We start from the raw sequence: 19,471 nt of genomic DNA on the forward strand, positions 1-19,471 counted from the left end.
ATTGGGTAGTTTCCTTTGTACTGCAGTTAGTTCTATGCCTATTCGGGTAGTTACAAAAGAGGTAAGGTACATCCATGAGCTATTCCTTACTAGAGAATATTCTATGTCTATAAGCAGTCCCGCTATCCCGGGTCTAACAGTATCCAACATGAACTCTTTAGTTAATTCCTAATTTCCTTATATTCTTCTAATTCCGAATTTATAGCCGCGGGTAGCTAGTTTTTTTATTGAATTGTTTTTGTATTTTTACCTTAACAGAAAAGATGTATTTGCTATTTTATTTACCTATCTTTCGCCCTCGTTTAATATTACATGTACCTTTCTATGTATAGAAGTTTATATCAATCATTTATTTCTATACTACGTTTGCATATTTTAATACTTTAATATGCAAAATATCAATTTGATAATCGTATTTAATATTGGATCATGTTGAATAGATGTTTGACATCGATTTGTACCTTGCAATATTTTATTATTCTTTAGCGAAAAGATCTCAAACCTAGTTATTAGAATACCTAAGTAGCTTCTAGTAGACTTAGGTCTAGCTTATTGTGGAAGCAAATTAAAAATAATCATGGATAAAATATTTAGAAAAAGGTTGGGCCTCTTTGCTGGCTTCGGTCAAAATATATTATTTTTTTATTCAATTTCACTTGTCCATACAAAACTTATATACATGCTATATTACTATATATCTATATATATTAATTTTTATTCAGTGAAATCTATTGGTATTTCCTCCATTTATGTATATTTTTTTATTTATTTTTGGCCCATCTGACTGATTGCATAATTGGTCAACTTCATACTTTTGTCATCTCGGCGATGTATAGTTCCAGATATGTCTTCGTTGTTGTTTCTAACTCTTTTCTTTTGACTTCCATTTCCTTGAACTATTTCGATTGATTTCTCTATCTTCCACTTTTTTCTCCACATATTTGAAATCAATTAGTGTATTTCACGTCCGATGCACCTAACGGAGTAGTTCCCTGTTTAGTTCGACTCACTTGCTGAGTTTAGATTGTGTCTCTTGCTGTTTTTTCCTAAGCGAAGAGGAGAAACAACACCAACTGGATTGAATTATTTTGTTGTAGGCTATCAACTTAGGGCTAGTTTGGTAGGACTTCGGATATGGCTGAAATGACTCCGGTTGTAGCATCGTTGATGGAGCAACTTCTCTAATGGACATGGAGCTTGAAAAACGTTTGGTAAAACTATTTCTATTTTTTCATAAATACATGGAAGATGTTAAATATGCAAAGTGCTCCTAACTTATGATTCCTTACAGATAAATTTTATTATTCTCCTATAATTTATAATATAATTTTATAATAATATAATTTTATATGATGTAACATAGTAGTAATATAATAATAGAATAAGCCAAAAATTTATCTTTTCTTCTTTTTCCCCCTCACTTTTGTCATTTTTCCTACCTTTCTTTTCTCTTCTCTCTTTTTCTAGTTTTTTATCCGATCTACTTTTCTCCTTCTTTATCCTTTCCCCACACAAGTTATGTATAGATTATGGAATATGTAATATTTTAAAACCAGGTATAAGTCAAGACACTAATGGAAATATAGATTCTTTTGCGAACTTTGTATTTGCTACGGGCTCTGTTTTGGTAATATAGACTTTGGATAATTTAGAATATTGCATCTTCATTGAATTCAACATGAACTCTTCTAGTTAGTTTAGACCACATTGTATCTCCTTTAACACTATTACATTTGATAATAGATAAATAATTAATTATTATACTTAGAAAGGTTAATTTTTTCTTCATGTTAATGGAAATTAACGCTTTGTCTACCCATCAAGAATACCACACGTGTGTATGGTTCAGCGTGGTGTATGGAGGGTATCGTGCTTTCGTCTTATTATGGATACATGCTCAACCACATTGGTGCCTTGCTATTCGTAATGCGCGCTGCTAGCTTCTTGCTATTTGAATAGCTCAACATATAGTTTTGCGTACTCCACAGCATCAGAGGACAAACACGCTGAATGCCTAAGTTGAAACAATTTAATATGGTGCAGATCGATATATGTAGGGCGAATATTTGAACCACAATTCCATAGCCCCCAGTACTGGCATATGCAAGTCCTGCCTCTTATTTTTGTCGAATTGCTAGTCAGGCTGATCAGTTTCTGTACGCATAGCAAATAAAACAAATTAGGTTGTGTTTAGATGCTGAAAAAATTTATACGAAATTCATTGTAGTAATTTTCAACCGAAAGTAGAAAGACTAAACATGATCTAATTATAAAATTAATTACACAGATGGACGGGAAATCACGAGACAAATCTATTAAGCCTAATTAATCCATCATTAGAGGTTGTTTACTGTAGCACAATATTATCTAATCATAGTCCAATTAGACTTAAAAATTCATCTCACAATTACACTCGGGGTTATGGAATGAGTTTTATTAGTTATCCATATTTAATATTTTTAATTAGTAGTCAAACATTTGAAATTACTGCAGGTCCTAATTTTTTTTGGAATCTAAACATAGCCTTAGGATGGAAGCTGCAGCATTCAAATCGAGCTCCTCATCCGCGGGATCGAGTTGTTTCGTGCCTAAACGAAGTTCTCATAACTCAATTTAATTACTTCTTGTCCAAATTGATTTTTCTCATCTGCGGATTGCGGCCTAGCCAACCGTCCAACCATATCGAGATCTTGTTCTTTATTGGATTGAACTTCTTTTCATCAATAATTATGTTGCTAATTCTTGAATTTATTAGCTTGCATCTATCTAGACCGGGTGTCTCATTATCTAAAATTGAGCTTGCATCTATTTAATAATGTGAGCGATGTAGGGGACAGGATGCATGGGGTGCTGTACGTTTGTGATTAGGGAAGGAAAACATAGAATCCATGTTCATGTTATTGTATTCGGCATGAACTCTTTGGTCATGTCCTAATTTTTTTTTAAATTCAAAAATAGCTATTTTCTAATTGTATTTGGTATGAACTCTTGAGTTGATCTAGACCGTTAGATCTTTATAAAATCCAACGGTGCAAATCTTCTCTTTTTTAGATTAACGTGGAAATTTCTAGACTCTCTCGGCAAACGTGGTGGCTTCTTTCGACTTCTTTTAACCTTCTCTTATTAATATAATAGATTTAATAATGTGAGCGACGTAGAGGACATGATACATGGGGGTACTGTACGTGTGTGATTAGGGAAGAAAAACATAGAATCCATGTCCATGTTATCGTATTCGGCATGAACTCTTTGGTCATGTCCTAATTTTTTTTAAATCCAAAAATAGCTATTTTCTAATTGTATTTGATTTGGACTCTTGAGTTGATCTAGACCGTTAGATCTTCATAAAATCTATCAATGAAAATCTTTGTTTTTAGATTAACGTGGGAATTTCTAAACTCTCTCGGCGAACGTGGTGGCTTCTTTCGACTTCTTTTAACCTTCTCTTATTAATATAATAGATTTACTGTAGGAAATCAGCCGAAGTTTCATGCTTTAGATGGATAGAATTTGGATCTGTCTATAAAACATGATGATGTTGCTATACTTGGTGTACACACAAGTACTATACATTGTACCGCATGGTATTGATTCACTATTTCACGGGCCACATTATTTATGTCATTCTACTTAGAGGTCGTTTGGTATGGCTCATGTCAAAACGGCTTCACCGATGAAGCTTAAAAAACTAGTTTTACTCGGCTTCTAATTTATTTTAGCACAGGCTTATAAATAAGCCATGCTAAACGGACACTTAATTGTCGAAGCCTGCCTCCGTCATTTTTGTTGGCTAAGGGTAGAGCCTAAAACAGAACGTCTCCTCCTTTTTTTGAGATCTGAAAGGCTGAAACAAGCTTTTCAAAAAAGAAAGGCTGAAACAGAACGTCTCTGATTTGACCCGTTCAGTCAGTATTGTGACTTGTGACTATTGGACTTTTTTTTTAGGGCTGTGACTATTGGACTATGATAATAAAGTAGAAGTAGATAGAGGTCGTGTTTAGTTTTTTAAGTGTAAAAATTTTGCGTTGGAATCTTGCTAATTTGAAATACTAAATGCAGTCTATTTACAAATTTTTTATGCATAGATGGGTTGTAAATAGCAAGACGAATCTAATGATGCTAATTAATCTATGATTAATCCATAATTAGCGGATGGTTACTGTAGTATCACTGTTGCAAATCACAAATTAAATAGGCTCATTAGATTCGTCTCGCGATTTACAGCTCATCCATGCAAAAAGTTTTGTAAATAGACTTCATTTAATACTCTATGCATGTATCTCAATATTCGATGTGATGTTTTTTTTTGCGTTTACGGGGTTTACGGGTAAAAATCTAAACAGGCCAGAATCTCTGTCCCATTCATGCTGCACGGCTGAGGCCGACGCATTCGTCATCATTCCCCGTCGTGTGTCGGGCTTCCTCCGCGTCGGTGTCGGGGTTAAGAATGGCAACGGGTCGGATTCGGATCGGGTGGGGTCTCCGTGCACCCAAAACCGAAATCCGAAATCCAAACCCGAACTCAAACCCGAAACCGATTCGGGTGGAAATCCATCACCAAAACCAAATCCGCGGATACCCGAAACCCGAATGGATACCCGAAACCCGCGGATAAATATACACATATTCACATGTATAAACAAGAGGCAACAAATAATAAATATTTTCATGACTCAACTTTCAATAAATTTAATAGTCTAAGTAAACAAATTATCATTAACATATTATAAAACATGAGTTTTAATTCCAAATAATTTATTTTGGATATCCACGGGTGGAAACCAAAACCCGAAACCGAACCTGAAACCAAACCCGAACCTGAAAACCGTGGGCGAAAAACCAACACCAAACCCGAAACCCGAAAAACCGAAACCCGCGGATACCCGCACCGAACCCGATCCGCTGCCATCTCTAGTCGGGGCGGTTTTTTTATTTTTATATTTTATATTTTTGTTTTTCACAAAAATATATTTTCGATTTGGAAATTTACAGGAATATAACCCGGCTGCCCCGCTGCCGGGGGCCGGGACCTGGCCGCCCGACAACCGGGCGGCAGAGATATTTCTAAAAAAAATTCGCGCAGATCCTTGGGGGGCCGGTCGCCCGGCAGCGGGGCGGCCGGCCGGCCCAACGGCCTTTCCTTTCCCCGCACCACTGCCGCTCGGGCCCGTTCGTCAGCGCCCGCGACGCCGTCTTCTTCCTCCCCGCGCCGCGCGTCCACTGCCCCCGCGCCGCCCGCTGCTTTACCGCGCCGCTCGCGTACGGCCGCCAGCACGACGCTGCTCCTCCGAGCCGCATCAATCAGCAGCACAGCGCGGCCCGACCTCCCCCGTCCCTGTGCGTCACCTCGAATCTTCCCCATCCCCTGTGCAGTGGTGGAATCCGCCAGCGCCGCGTCGTCTTCCTCCCGCGCCGCCCGGGACAAGGACGTGCGCTTGACGAGCGCATTCAAGGCCGGGAGAGCTCCAGCGCGTGCACGCGGTGCACGCCGTCCGTCCTCGCGCCACTGCTCCCTCGCTCTTTCTCTCTCTGTCGGTGTGAGCCGCGTTAACACTCGTTTCACGCTCTCACCTCTGCCTCATCCCGTGAAGCACACCTCTTCCATGGCAGCTCCACTGCTCCTCTCTCTTCTCCACAGCAAGCCAGCGGCGGCAGGCAGCCATCTCCCCTCCTCCTCTGTGCTCTCTCCCGTGGCAAGCAGCAGCCCAACGCCACCCTCTCCCTCTGTTCCTTTCCCACGCCAAGCAACTGCAATCTCACCTCCCTCTCTGTTTCTTCTTCCCCACTGAGCCACCCACGACAAGTAGCAGCAGCAGCCCCTCATCCCCTCTTCTCCTCCACCACACCACCGAGCAAGCACGAGCTGCAATCCCAGCACCAGTAGCTCTCTCCAATCGATTCCCCTCCTCTGATTTCTCTAATCCGAGCAAACAAGGAGCTAGCCCCAGCGCCTTCTTTTTCCACAGCAAGCAAACAGCACCCAGCAGCGCCTTCTCCCTCCTCTTTGTTTTTCTTCTCCACGCAAGAAGCAAGTAGAGCAACCGGCCGCCACTGCTCCCTTAAACGAGTTCCGCCCACTCTAGCACTGCTCCCTTGTCCAATCAGCAAGCAAGCAAGCTGCAGCCAATGGGAGGAGGGCAGCACTACACCGCCGACCGCGAGCCGAAGGAGCTGCCGTGCCGGAAGCAGCGACACCGCTGCATCGACGACCACGCCAAGCCAGAGCAGCGTGAGGAGGACAGGACGTGGAGGAGCCACTGGGGGAGCCGCGCCGCACCAAGCTGCCACAGCCATGTCGACACCGACGGCCACGACGAGCTGAGCCGCGAGCCTTCGGGGCTGATTGGTTGGGTGAATTCAGCCTGTCCAGGCCCGCCGGATGCAAGATGCTCGTGATTGGATGTCTGGATCAGCCTTTGGGCCAAGCCAGCAAGATGCAACTAGCGCTCCCCAGCCAGGCTCGCGGGATGCGGGCAAATCGAGCGTTTCCCGGTGGCCTGGCTCGCAGGGGCGCAGGAGGGTACGAGCGTAGTTAAAATGTGTCTGTTGTAGCTAGAAATGCATGCAACCAATCACCTGCCCCCAACAGCCTAGCTGGAACGTCCTGTCAACCAAACATACTCGTCTTGCACGCGCTGAACCTGGCCACTCGTGGCCAGGTTCAGCTGATACGAGCCAGGCTCGATTGGGAAGGGAACCAATCAGCCCCTTCGTCACGCCGGTCACGTTTACTCCTTCGCCCCTAGGCCGCTCCTCTGCCGGGCGGCCTGGAGGGCTGGCCGCCCCGCTGCCGGGCGGCCGGTCCTGCAGAGACCTCGGTGTAATTTTTTATCGACTTTTTTCAAATAAACCCCTGTAGGTCCCGGCAGCGGGGCGGCTGGGGTATATTCATGTAAATTTCGAGCACGAACATATATTTTTGTAAAAAACGAAAAAAAATAAAAAAAATAAAAAAACCGCCGGTGTCGGGACGGACAGGCCCATGTGGCCCGTTTCACAGACGCTGATAAGCCCAGCCCAGCCCGGCACCGCAACTCTCTCGCGGTAGGTGGGGGGACGGGGGGGGCGTGGGGGCGGCGGCGCGGACGCGTCGCCGTCACGTCGCTCGCGTGGTGCGACTGCGGGGAGTGGGTTGTGCCGGCCGCGCGACGCCCGCACCGTTCGTGCCGTGCTGACCACACGACAGCACCACCCTTCGTTCCCCTCTCCTCCCGTGATCCCGGTCCGCATTCGCCTCCCTCAGCAGGTCGGACTTCTGGCTCTCCAAGAACTCGGCGAGGTATCTGCTCTCCACACGCCCCCTCCCCTTCTCCTCGATCTCCCCTCGCCTTCCTAGCTCCTCTCGTCGCTGTGAATTCGACCTGTTCCCTACCGATTCTCCGCGATGGAGATGGTCTTCGTGGCGGGTGGTTTCCTTGATTGGTGATCCGTGGGGACACAGTAGGCTCGAGTTGATATGATGTGGGAGCAATTGGGTCGGGGCGACTGTCGTAATTGTGTTGAGCACTTACGGGGTGCGATCGTCTCGGTTTCGCACGGGCAGATCTGGTTGATTGTTCGTGCCAATTCGTTGGGGGAATTGCTGGTTCGCGAGATGTAGGATCTGGTTCCCTCCGGGTTGGGACTTGGGAGCATGTGGGGTGATGTTAGCTATGCGATTGCTTATTTGCCCAATCGATGTTGGACAAGGGCATGCCTTGTTCCCCTCGCACGACGCTAAAGGTAGCCTGTTGTGCGAGGTTGTCATATTCAGCCTGGGGATTCTAGGCTTCGAGCTCCTGATTTGTCAGGATAACCGTGCTGACCCAGGGGGAAATGGTCATAAAAGACTTCTCTTGCTGCAAAATTGATGAGGGTCGGTCAACAGATTGGAGGTAAACTAGATGGGATAGGTGAAGACTGAAGAGTGCATTATTACCCAGGCAGAAGTATCACAACGATACAGCAAATATATCAGTGCAAAATCTGTATCGCTCTCCTTTGCAGGAGAGCATGTATTTTGCGTGGTCTCAACTCTCAAGTAAACTTGTAGCGATGTCGTAGGAGCGACCATCTTACGTGTCAAACTAAAATAGCTAATCAAGCTATGGTTACTCATTGGCGCTGATCGTGCCTAGAGTGTACATCAAATCTCATATTACATGGTAACTCTAGGGCCTTTACAAACTGTTACTCCAGGACCATAGTCTTATTAGTTCTGTTAATGGCAGCCTGTATTCACTTCACAGTAACAAACAACTCTAGGGCTCTTGATGTTGCTGCTGCATTTGTCAGCAGATAATAGTAGCATACACGGAATTGCATTGCTACGTTCAAGTCATACCACAATAACATGTCTACAGAATAGCATTGCTATGTTTAAATAGGATATCTATCTATCTTAACAGTTTGCTGTATATGCATAAAAAGGCTTATGTGCTGTCTGTCCATCTCTAGCCAGTAACCTTTAAATCCAGTTATATAAGGAGTAAAAAGTTATTGATGCCGTATTTAGTACACCTAAGCATGACTACTTGCATTCATCTAGCATGCATCTGAACGAGTGTTTCTAGGACATTGCTCGCTGTGTATGGCCAGTACTGCACATGTGGTTATATTTGATATGTCTCGTGTTATCGAAAAAAATATAATACTAACTATAAGAGACTACAGAATCACACTTAATAATAAAACAAGGGCCTATGCATTTCCTTTTCTGATGTCTATAGAGTAAAACTACTGTGCACTTCTTGCATTTAACATGCCTACATGTTTCATTTGTATGTGTGTCAGGAAGTTGTCTGAGTTCTTTCAGTTATCAGGTGGCAAAATGTTTGTTTAATCATGCATGTTATTTCCCCGGCGCTCACCTCTCAATTATGATTCTGTTAACGTTCAACTACTCTTAGTATCAATGATGTGTATATTAGTTTTGATGTTCGTCATACTAGTGTCGCTAATGCTCATCTGATTTTTGCGCTTGTCAGGATGGAAATGTTTTTCGGCAGCTTTCTCAATGAATCAGCATCATCACAGAACCTTTTTGGCCACCCAGATGTTGAGAGATGCCCATTCCTTAGGAACATCAATGGAGCTACAACCTTTTCATTTACGTCTGCTTTGCCAGTAGCTGTAAGATCTGCTTCCTATGACCTTTTGTACTAGCAGTGATTAATGTCATGGGTTTGTCAGTTCCTTGACAATATATGGTACTGTGCAGGCCCGAGGAAGCAAGGGTCCAATTTTTGAGGATGGACCAGGCTTTGAGTCAGCATTCAAGCTTTTCCATGGCCGAGACGGAATAGTTCCCCTTTCAGAAAGATCGTATGTATCTGATGAAAACCACAATGAGAGCATTAATGTGAAGACTGAACCTGTTCTGCCATTTAATCCATTGGCTGCTAGAGCAGCCACAATAAGTCTATCAGCATTTGGACCATTTGGTTTTGGCTTTTTCAACGGCAAGGGCAAAAGGCAGAACAAGAAACCCAACAATCTAGATCAGTCCCACAAGAAGCCCAAGACCCCAGATCAGTCTTCCATGAAAGTTGGTTCTGACGCTTCTTTTTTATATTATACATCGCATTTCATTTGCATCAGATGATACATTACACTTTTTTATTCTTTCCATCCTAATATCAACCTGAGGCACAATATGTAATATCACTTATTCAATATTTCGTCCAAAGTCAGAACATTTCCTGACCATTCATTACATAGCTATTTCCTAATCAACCCAAGGCTCAAATATGCAATTTCACTTGCCCTACATTTCATCCATAGTTAGAATTTTTCCTAGCTATTCATTACATGGCTATATCCAAGGGCTAGTGTTGTTGATCAGAAACCAGAGCTGTCTCATTCTGCTTGCTTTAATGTATCTAACCAGCATCTCTTTCATTTGTTTTTTCTAGCAAAAGGGAGTCAACCCACCATCGCACGAGGCATTCAGCGATGAATGGTTGGAAAATGGCCAGTGCCCACTTGCGCGGTCTTACCGGGCAATGAGTGGTGTTTTGCCCCTTGTTGCCAAGGCTTTACAGCCACCAGCTGGTATGAAGCTGAAGTGTCCACCTGCTGTGGTTGCTGTCCGAGCCGCCCTTGCACGAACTGCGCTTGTGAAATCCCTGCGACCGCAGCCCCTACCCTCGAAGATGGTAGCCATTGCACTTCTGGGAATGGCGGCAAACATCCCTCTTGGGGTGTGGCGGGAGCACACCAAGAAGTTCTCTCCTCAGTGGTTTGCAGCTGTCCATGCTGCTGTTCCATTCATTGCAATGCTGAGGAAGTCTGTTGTGATGCCCAGGACTGCAATGGCATTCACCATAGCGGCCTCCATTATTGGCCAGACTATCGGGTCAAGGGCTGAGCGCATCCGGCTGAGGAATCTGGCCGCAAAGGGTGCTGTTGATTCTACATCTGCTGCCATGTATCCAAACAAGAACGGGAATTGCAGCGACACTGAGGGCAAGGCATGGGATCCCCTCGCGACAAAGATGGCAGGCCCAGCTGCTAGGGGTGCAACTGCGCCAACCCCTAGCATGTGCTTCTGATTGTGTTGCGCATGTAATTCACGCAAATCCCTGCAGAGATTATGTCTGAACTGCTTTATCTTATAGTGTCATGTAATTGCCTTGCTTGTCACGAGACAAGTGGAATAAATGGTGCCACAGTTTGCTGTGTTGTTATGGTCTGGGCTCATGCATGCATCTATAATTTGATGCTGCTATATTACTATTTAAAAATTATTGTGTATGATCAAAGAAAAGTTCTGGGAGTTCTCGGAGCTTTGTGCCATCCTGCTTGTCTGCTGTCTGGGTGCCGTTCCAAGTCATCAGCTGTCATTTGATCAGTTGAAATGTTGGAATTTTGAAATGTGGCGTTTCGGCTGCTGAATCAGCCCTGAAATGATAAGCTTCAACATGTGTGGGAACTGGGAAGTAAATGTAATTACCTTTCCATTTGCCTGCTGGAACTGGTTCACGTCAAACTTGAGATACCATTAGCAACATGCAAAGAATGGTACACTCACAGTCCAGCACTGCAATTCTGCCGACCTTCTGAATTTGCTATCTGTAATCTGGGACTTCCTCAAGTGATCAGGTACTCAGGTCTAGTGGTGCCGGAGTGCTGGAGCTGGACCGGACGGCTCGGAGCAGAGCCGGTGCCGGCGTGGAAGGCTCACGCAGTCACGTTCTTCCGGTCAAAATCAATGAATTTCCAGCAGTTTTTGTTCTTCCCGTGCACCGGCTTGACTGTAAGTGGATGGATCCGACCCTCTTTCGTCCCGAGTCCTGCACATTCCTGGCCGGCTTGGCTGCTCCTCCACCAGATGGCAATTGGCAACTCGCAACATGGTTACCTTTCTGTTTCAGACTTTGAGTCATTTGTTGTCCAGGAGACTTGGATTGGATGATGCGATGTCGCCAAAGCGCATTCGGCTAGCACCAGCACCAGCACCAGTTCCATGTCCGTCCCAAAGGGGCCCGGCACGCGAACTGGCTTGTGGGCCTCCACATAGATGGCCCCCCGCCGTTAACGCGTCTTCTCGAGGCCTACTAGTCCGTTGTTCCATCTGAACGATCCGGATTCCTCGCTCGGAAAGATTCTGAATGATCTGAAACTGGATGGTCAACATGTGTAATCCTCTCAAAAAAAGTCGGCGTTGTTCAAAGAAAGCATGAAGCCATGGCCAATAGAAAATGACGAGAGATCCACATCCACGTTCTTCCCCTGCTACCAGCAGTGCGTTTGAATCCCTAACCGGGTTTTTCCATTTCTCCCGTGCAGAACGTTGGCCCCGTCGGCAATCACACACTGGGCTGTTGGCCGCGGTCAAAACCAGCACATGCATGATCGAGAGCCGTTAAACCCGTGGCCCGCATGTGCAGAAACCCGGCGAAATTTCTACTCCTGGTGCTTTGTTTCCACTGCGCCATCATGCAGTACCTTCTGTGACTCTGTGTGCCTTTTGGAACACGTAACAGATGTAAAAAGAATCCTTGAAAATGTTGCAGGGTCAAATCCGCGCGCATGTCAAAGTGTTAGGCTTTTGCTTTCGTTCTGAATTATCCCCCCCCTCTACTTGCACCACCTGCTGCTTCTCGATGTGACGGTATGCTTGATCTAGTTAGCCATCGCCCCCTCTCCTGTCGCCACGGCAGCGGTGCAGAGAGGGAAAGCCAACTACTCCATCAGCTACACTTGCCAGGCGTGTACCATGACACGGTCACTACCGGTACCGCCAGGCCGGCCAATCGTCTGCGTCAGGCGCGTCTGGATGTAGATAGCCTTCGCCTCGGCGCGGCGACGTGGACATCCACATCAAAGCTACTGGATGGATGGATGAAGGCCCGAGCTGACTTGTCCCAGTGGCTAGCTACCTACTCCCTCTGATTTTTTTTAAATGACGTTAGGACATCAAACTTTAGCTTAGACCGTGTTTAGGTGTTTTGCAAAAAAAAATTACGATAGAATCTTGCTAATTTGTAGTACTAAATGAAATTTATTTACAAATTTTTTTACATAAATGGGTTGTAAATCGCGAGGCGAATCTAATGATGTTAATTAATCCATGATTAATTTATAATTAGCGGATGGTTAATGTAGCATTACTGTTGCAAATCATGGATTAAGTAGGCTCATTAGATTCGTCTCGCGATTTATTACACATTCATGCAAAAAGTTTTGCAAATAGACTTCATTTAGTACTCTATGCATGTGTCGAAACATTTGATGTGATATTTTTTTGTGTTTACGGGTTGTGATCTAAACAAGGTCTTATTTGTAGTGTAAAGTTTTGTCTGAAACGTCAAATATTAAGGTACGGAGGTAGTACTAGACAAGCTCTCTTCCAGATCCGGTGCCTGCTTTAATTTTCTGAACATATCGTCATATCCTGACCATGACCAACCTCCTGGACAAGCGAGCGAGCGAGAGATAGAACACTCCAAGAAATCGCTTCCGGGAACTCGCACGTTCGGGCTCCGCTTCCGGCCCAAGAAAAGCGCACGGGCACGGTGACCCAGCGAAACGTCACGAAACCCAGAGGAATAATTCCGCGTCGGGTTCTTTTTTTAAAACAAAATAAAATAAAATCTGTCGGCCGTGCCGCGCAGGCGAAGTGACGGCTCGTCGGCCGCCGCCGTTGCTTGGCCTCGCCGGCTCGCATGCTTCGCGCATCCGTGCATCACACCTTACGTCCGCCGCCGCCGTGTGGACTCGCGCGGCCGGCCGCGGTGGGGCCGACGTGGTCCGCTCGCCCGCCGCGCGCTGAACCTAAACTATGGGGTGTGCTCTGGTAAACGCCGGCGGTTCGATCGGCCGCCGTCCAAGCTGGCCGCGCACAGCACCGTCCTCTGCCGTGAAGAAATGGTCACCGCACTTTCGATTCGTCAAGATATGCACGTACAGTCACGGAATAAATAGTCAAGACATGTGCATGTACAAGCCAGATACATCTTTTTTATAAATAAAAAAACAAATAACAAGCAAGCAAAGTACTGCGTAGACACAATGACACGAGCAAGCTGGTCGGCGATGAACAAGTACTCTAACTAACCGATCACCCATACGCGAACGAAGAGTGATGTGTCCTCTGAACGAGATCGCAAGGTGACCTTTTCCTTTGCGTGTGCAACGACACGCTGCAGTTTGCCAGTTTCATCCTGCACTTCGCTGGAAGCGGCCACCGGAAAGTGCACAAAAGAACCGGTGGGTCCAGACGGCAGCCGATCGATCGATTCACGCTGGCGGTAGGTAAGATCGAGGACTCGAGGTCCCTGCGACGCCGCCACGGCCAGGATAGATAGATGAGCCATCCACCGATGAAAAGCTAGTAGCTAGCTTCTGGACGCGCGGCAAAGAGAGAGCACGCAACGCAACCTCTCGCTACGTGCCCAGCCAGCCTAAACGCGCGTTCTCATCCGGGGCGCCACGGGGGGTGACCAAGTGTGAGACGCCCGAGTGCGACCGCGTCACGCTCAATTCCTTCGTGTCCAAGGCTCCAAGCTCCGATCGATCGGATCGTCGCGTCGAGGTGGCTAGCTGGCTCGCGCGGCGGCCAGTTCGCACGCGCACCTCGACCACCCAAGCCCTGACGTGAACGCCTCTTCCATCACACATGCCTCCTGTCCAGTCACACACACAAAGCTCCCTCGCTCCCTCTCGTCAGCGCGCACGCACGGCGCCGCCTCGGTTTATATAGCAATCAACGCGTACGTGCGCGTGAGGGTGGGATTTTTTAGTTAGCTCGTTGATAAGGAGAAGAAGAACGAAGCTTGTGGGAAATTAATAAAGGTCGGTTTGGTCTGTCTGTCGATCAGATCGGAACGATCGCCATGACGCTCACGAGGCACGAAGCGGAGGAGAGCAAGGAGATGGAGGGCCTCCGGGCGCACGCCGTGGCGCTGCTCTCGCTGTCGTCGTCGCCGGAGTCGTCGGCGGCGGCGTCGGCGGGCGGCGGCGACAGCAGGGCGCCGGCGGCGTCGGCCGCGAGCAGGAGGGCCATGGCGGCGGAGGGCGTGTTCGAGTGCAAGACGTGCAGCAAGCGCTTCCCGTCGTTCCAGGCGCTCGGCGGGCACCGGACCAGCCACACGCGGCTGCAGGCGCGGATGCTCAGCGACGCGGCGGGCGGCGCGGGGGCCGCCGAGAGGGACCGGGCGCGGGTGCACGAGTGCGCTGTCTGCGGGCTCGAGTTCTCCATGGGCCAGGCGCTCGGCGGCCACATGCGCCGGCACAGGGGCGAGGCGCCGCAGGCCGCGCACGACGACGGCGCCGCGCAGCCGGACCACGCCATGCCGGACCTCAACTTCCCGCCGCTGGAGGACGGCGGCGGCGGCGGCGGTGGCCAAGATCAACAACGATCCGGCGATCACAGCTCGGAGCCTCAGCTGCTCAACCTGCTTGTATAGCGTGGCGTGCACAGCGTCTATGTGCATGGTGATTCTATGGTGTACATGAGTGGTTGTTACCAAATTTTCGGAGCCTGAACATGACATGAAATTCTCCATTAACTGTAGCTTCGTTTCTTAGGTTCTGTTTCATTAGTTAGTTTTCCTTTGTAAATCTATTTATCGATTGTAATTCATTTATTGCCCTAAAAAAAGATTGTAATTCATTTATTGTAATTAAAATTGTCAATATCTTTCTTGTCTGACAGCTTGTTGGTTCAATAGAAATTGTTGTTTCCGAATAGTATCTCTCATGCAGTTCCTAGAAAATGATGAAAATTTCCTCACGGAAAACCAAAACATTCCGGGGAAAACAAGCACACGGAAAGCAAGACCTGATGTTCTTTGTTGAATTTATAATTGGGTAATCACCTGCAAAAAATTGGGCCGTTCACGTTCTGTAAAGTCCAATCTGTTCCGGGCCGGCCCACTCTTGATACATACTGGCTTTTTTTTCATTTTTATATTTAAAAAAAAAATAAAATTTCAAAAATATATGGCCGTTCCAAAAAATTTCAAAAATAGGCTCCTGTCGCGAAATTTCAAAAATGGGCCCCTGTCGCCCAGGGAGGGGGCGCCAGGCCTTTTTTGAAAGAAAAAAATTACAAACCGGTCCTCGGTCAGTACGGCGCAGGGGCTCGGCGGCGGGGGGGGGACACCCCCAACGAGCGACAGGGGGGCCCTCGGGCCACAGGGTCCCCCCCTCTATATAAGCCCTCCACCCCTATTCCCTCCTCATTTGAGCCCAAAAATTCCACCAAAAATCTAGAAAAAAAACCAACCCGCATGATGCGAATACATCTTAAACCGATGAACATCATATGTTATAGATCATGGCATGAAATCATCTATGTCGTCATCCCAGTTGATAGATGGTGGTGCTACAGGTGGAATAGTATGGCTCGACGAACCTCTTGCCTTTCTCTTTCTCTCTTTTCTGGATCTAGGTTCACGTACAGGGGGAGGAACATCATGTGTTGGAGGCCATGGTTTGGGGGGTATAAAGTCATCCATGTCGTCATCCCAGTTAACACAAGTTTGTGCTTGAGGTGCTGCAGCATGACTTGACGAATCTCTTCACTTTCCCTTTCTCTCTTTTCTGGATCTAGATTCATGTACAGGGGGAGGAACATCATGTGTTAGAGGCCATGATTTGGGGGGCATGAAGTCATCCAGTTCGTCATCCCAGTTAACACAACTTGGTGCTTGAGGTGCTGCAGCATGATTTGACGAACCTCCGGTCATCTATTCTTGTGGAGGCCAAGTACTATCACTCGAAGATCTTCTCCACCTCCTTCGCCTAGTTTGCGGCATAAGTCCACCGAAGATACATACCAATTTATGGAAATTTGGTATCGATTTGTTGATCAACTCCGTGTCCTCGGGGTAAACATAGCATATAATTAAACAATAATTTTACTATTTTATAAATATAGATTCCAAATGATGGACGAAATTAGAACTGAATGAGAGTTACCTTAATGTGCATCTCATACACCTCTGGCCACATCCATATTTTACAAGAACTTCGTAAGGATCCAATGATATTAGGATGATTCGCTAGTTCACATACTCTCATGTATATATTTCGACGTTCTAGCATGTGTCCCTTTACATCTTACATTGTAATACCTCGAAACATTGTGAAATCTTTAAATTCTACTATTTTGGACAACACCATCTGTCGGTGCCCTGACCCGGGGGTCCAGATCCCAACTAGTAAATGTTGTGTGTTTTCTCGTCCTAGATGTTGATGCAAGAGGCAACACAGTAACGCACGGGTTTATCCTGGTTCCGGCCACGGGGTCGTACGTCCAGCAAAGGGGTGTGCGAGGACACTGTATTATCTTGCACCCGGAGTGCTTGTAGTAGGGGGTACAAGTGTGGCAAGAGAGGGAGGGAGGCTCCCAAGTCTCTGCTAGAAAAGGAGTTGCGCGTAGCGGGTTGCAATGTTGGAGCTAGAAGCGAGCGTGTGTGCTCTGTGTGCAGTGTAATGCCTAGTGAGCCGACCGACCCCCTTAAGGGATGCCCGCCTTCTCCTTTTATAGACACAAGAAGGGACGGGTAAATGCACAGGGGATCGCGGAGGTTGTCGTTTCTCCCCGAGTTGCGGGGATACAATAATCGAGTACTGTGGGAAGTACACTGTGGGGTATGGCGTCGGGTGTGGCGGTTGTCCTGGCCATCGTCCTTGACCTCGCGGAGATCGCGCCGGCGTCCTGTCGACCCCAGCAGGCGGCGTGGTCGTCACTGTAGAATGTTCAGTCCTCCGGATGTGGCGATCCGTGGGCCCTGCAGGCCAGGGTCCTGCGTGCTCCAGCGATGGCGGGGCACGCGGCGGTCCCGGACCCCCCTTGATAAAGTGCCGGTGCACGCACTAATGGAGGTCCGAGGGTTGCGTGGAGGCCCCGGACCTCTCGAGGGGGCAGGTCCGGGACCCCGGCTGCGTGTGCTAAGCGTCCCTCCTGGAGGGGCACGTGGCGTCGCCGGACCCCTTCCCAAGTAGGAGGTGGGTCCGGGTCCATGCGTGTGATGAGGTGGAGTCTGGACGGCCGGAGTTGGCAGAATAGTATGGGAGCAGTACCGAGCGCGTCTCGTCCCGCGTCGCAGGTCTCACAGTGCTGCCACAGCGTCTGGGATGGCGGAGCAGTGACCGGAGTTGGCGGATAGGACTCCAGTCACAGCCACTGTGGGGAATGGCGGCCTGACGCCGTCTGTCTTGAGCACTGTGGAGGAGTGGTTGGCATTTAATGCCTCCGTACGGCGGGCGGTTGAGCGGCGGGGCCGTTTGTCCCTTATGCCGAGGGGTGGCCTCGAGCGAGGCGGAGATGAGTTACCTGCTCGAGGCAGGTTCGCTGCCCTCGAGCGAGGCGGAGATGATCTGCCCGCTCGAGGGTAGATTCGCTACCCTCGAGCGAGGCGGTGATGCAGGGCGCAGTCGAGGGTCCCGATGGGAGCCCTCAAGCGAGGCGGAGATCGTCCCGCGGGCCCGAGAGGGGTGCAAATGGGCCGCATGCTGGGCTCCTTTGAGTCCTTTCCTTTCTTCCACATTGGAAGAAGGCCGTGGGCCTTCGTAGGCCCAGTTGCCTTAACACGTGTTTGCGTTTTTAAGAGTGATTTTAGTACCCCGATTAGGGTGTCCCTAATCGTGGTACCCGACACCATCTCTATCGTACCATCCGCTAATGGATTCAACTTCTTACTGATTAAAAGATGTGTCATGATATTAAGTATTATACTAGATTTTTCTTCGGTCCATGAAAATCCTTCAGAATTGGAGGCAGCCATTGACTTATGCTGTAATATCAATAAGGTACTGTCATTATAAATTTACAATTCTATATTTCACTATCCAAAAATTAATTCTATCCTCGAACTCGTACTTAAATTGTTCTACTATAGCACTAATTATATTAAATTGCTATACAATATCAATGGATTCAAATATAATAACCTGCAGATCACAAGTGCGTAATCCGGCAGGGCTTCACCGCTTCCCTTCTCCTCACCACTCTCTTTTTTTTCAGGATTTTTGGTGGAAGTTCCTCTATTTTTTTCTGAATTTTTGATGAAATTTTTGGGCTCAAATGGGGAGGAAATGGGGGTTGGGGGCTTATATTGAGGAGGGGACCCTGTCGGCCGGGGGGGCGACAGGCCCCCCCTGTCGACCGTTGGGGGGGCGACCCCCCCGGGTCGCCGCCGAGCCCCCGCACCGCGCTGGCCGAGGACCGGTTTGTAAATTTTTTTTTTACAAAAAGGTCTGTCGCCCTCTGCCTGGGCGACAGGGGACCATTTTTGAAATTTCTTGGAATTACCATATATTTTTGAATTTTTTTAAAAAAAATATAAAATAAAAAAAAGGTCTTTCTCAAAAAAAAAGAGAGAGATACTGGACTTCTTGGGTACTTGTCGGGAGCACTTGTGTGCTCTGCTCAACTTCAATGCAACTTACGTGACCACTAATGTGAACCTCAGCCCGTTCGGTATGATGGGCTGGCGGATTATGCGGCTGGCTGAGTTGTTTGTACAGTTGCCGATGGCCAGCCAACCGATCGGCGGCCAGATCGGCCTCTCTCAGTCACCCCGTCCAGACTCTCCAGAGCACCGGCTGGTTGGCTGGCCGGCCTCTGCCGTAGCTCCAGCCAGCCAGACTTTCCCAGCCGAACAGGGCGCCTGATTCATCCACTTCAATGTGCTGAACTTCAGGCCGTGTTTAGTTCGGTTGCAAAATTATTTTGCAAAGGAATCTTACTAATTTGAAGTACTAAATAAAGTCTATTTATAAAACTTTTTACACAGATGGGTTGTAAATTGCGAGACGAATCTAATGATGCTAATTAATCCATGATTAATCAATAATTAGCGGATGGTTACTGTAGCATCACTGTTGCAAATCATGGCTTAAGTAGCTCATTAGATTTGTCTCGCGATTTACAGCCCATCCATGTAAAAAGTTTCGTAAATAGACTTCATTTAGGCTCATTAGATTCGTCTCGCGATTCACAGCACATCCATGCAAAAAGTTTCGTAAATAGACTTCA

The 19,471-nt window shown here is 47.4% G+C and overlaps 2 protein-coding genes across 2 annotated transcripts; both read left to right on the top strand.

Moving 5' to 3' along the window:
- Positions 1-7,024: 7,024 nt before the first annotated feature.
- LOC120708597 lies at positions 7,025-10,776 on the top strand. The gene is made up of 4 exons (XM_039993950.1): positions 7,025-7,279; positions 8,967-9,111; positions 9,200-9,526; positions 9,894-10,776. Exons 2-4 carry the CDS (start codon positions 8,968-8,970, stop codon positions 10,530-10,532), a joined length of 1,110 nt encoding a protein of 369 aa, XP_039849884.1. The 5' UTR covers positions 7,025-7,279; position 8,967; the 3' UTR covers positions 10,533-10,776.
- A 3,243-nt stretch (positions 10,777-14,019) lies between these two features.
- LOC120708598 (zinc finger protein ZAT12-like) lies at positions 14,020-15,143 on the top strand. Its single transcript, XM_039993951.1, has one exon. It carries the CDS (start codon positions 14,319-14,321, stop codon positions 14,889-14,891), a length of 573 nt encoding a protein of 190 aa, XP_039849885.1. The 5' UTR covers positions 14,020-14,318; the 3' UTR covers positions 14,892-15,143.
- The last annotated feature ends 4,328 nt before the right edge of the window (positions 15,144-19,471 follow it).

Source organism: Panicum virgatum, chromosome 5K (assembly GCF_016808335.1).
Source record: "Panicum virgatum strain AP13 chromosome 5K, P.virgatum_v5, whole genome shotgun sequence".
Taxonomy (NCBI): Eukaryota; Viridiplantae; Streptophyta; class Magnoliopsida; order Poales; family Poaceae; genus Panicum; species Panicum virgatum.

Coding starts and splice junctions, on each gene's coding strand:
- LOC120708597 (XM_039993950.1), top strand. CDS start 8,968: ATGGAAATGTTTTTCGGCAGCTTTCTCAATGAATCAGCATCATCACAG. Junction 9,112..9,199: donor CGTCTGCTTTGCCAGTAGCT/GTAAGATCTGCT, acceptor GGTACTGTGCAG/GCCCGAGGAAGCAAGGGTCC. Junction 9,527..9,893: donor CAGATCAGTCTTCCATGAAA/GTTGGTTCTGAC, acceptor TGTTTTTTCTAG/CAAAAGGGAGTCAACCCACC.
- LOC120708598 (XM_039993951.1), top strand. CDS start 14,319: ATGACGCTCACGAGGCACGAAGCGGAGGAGAGCAAGGAGATGGAGGGC.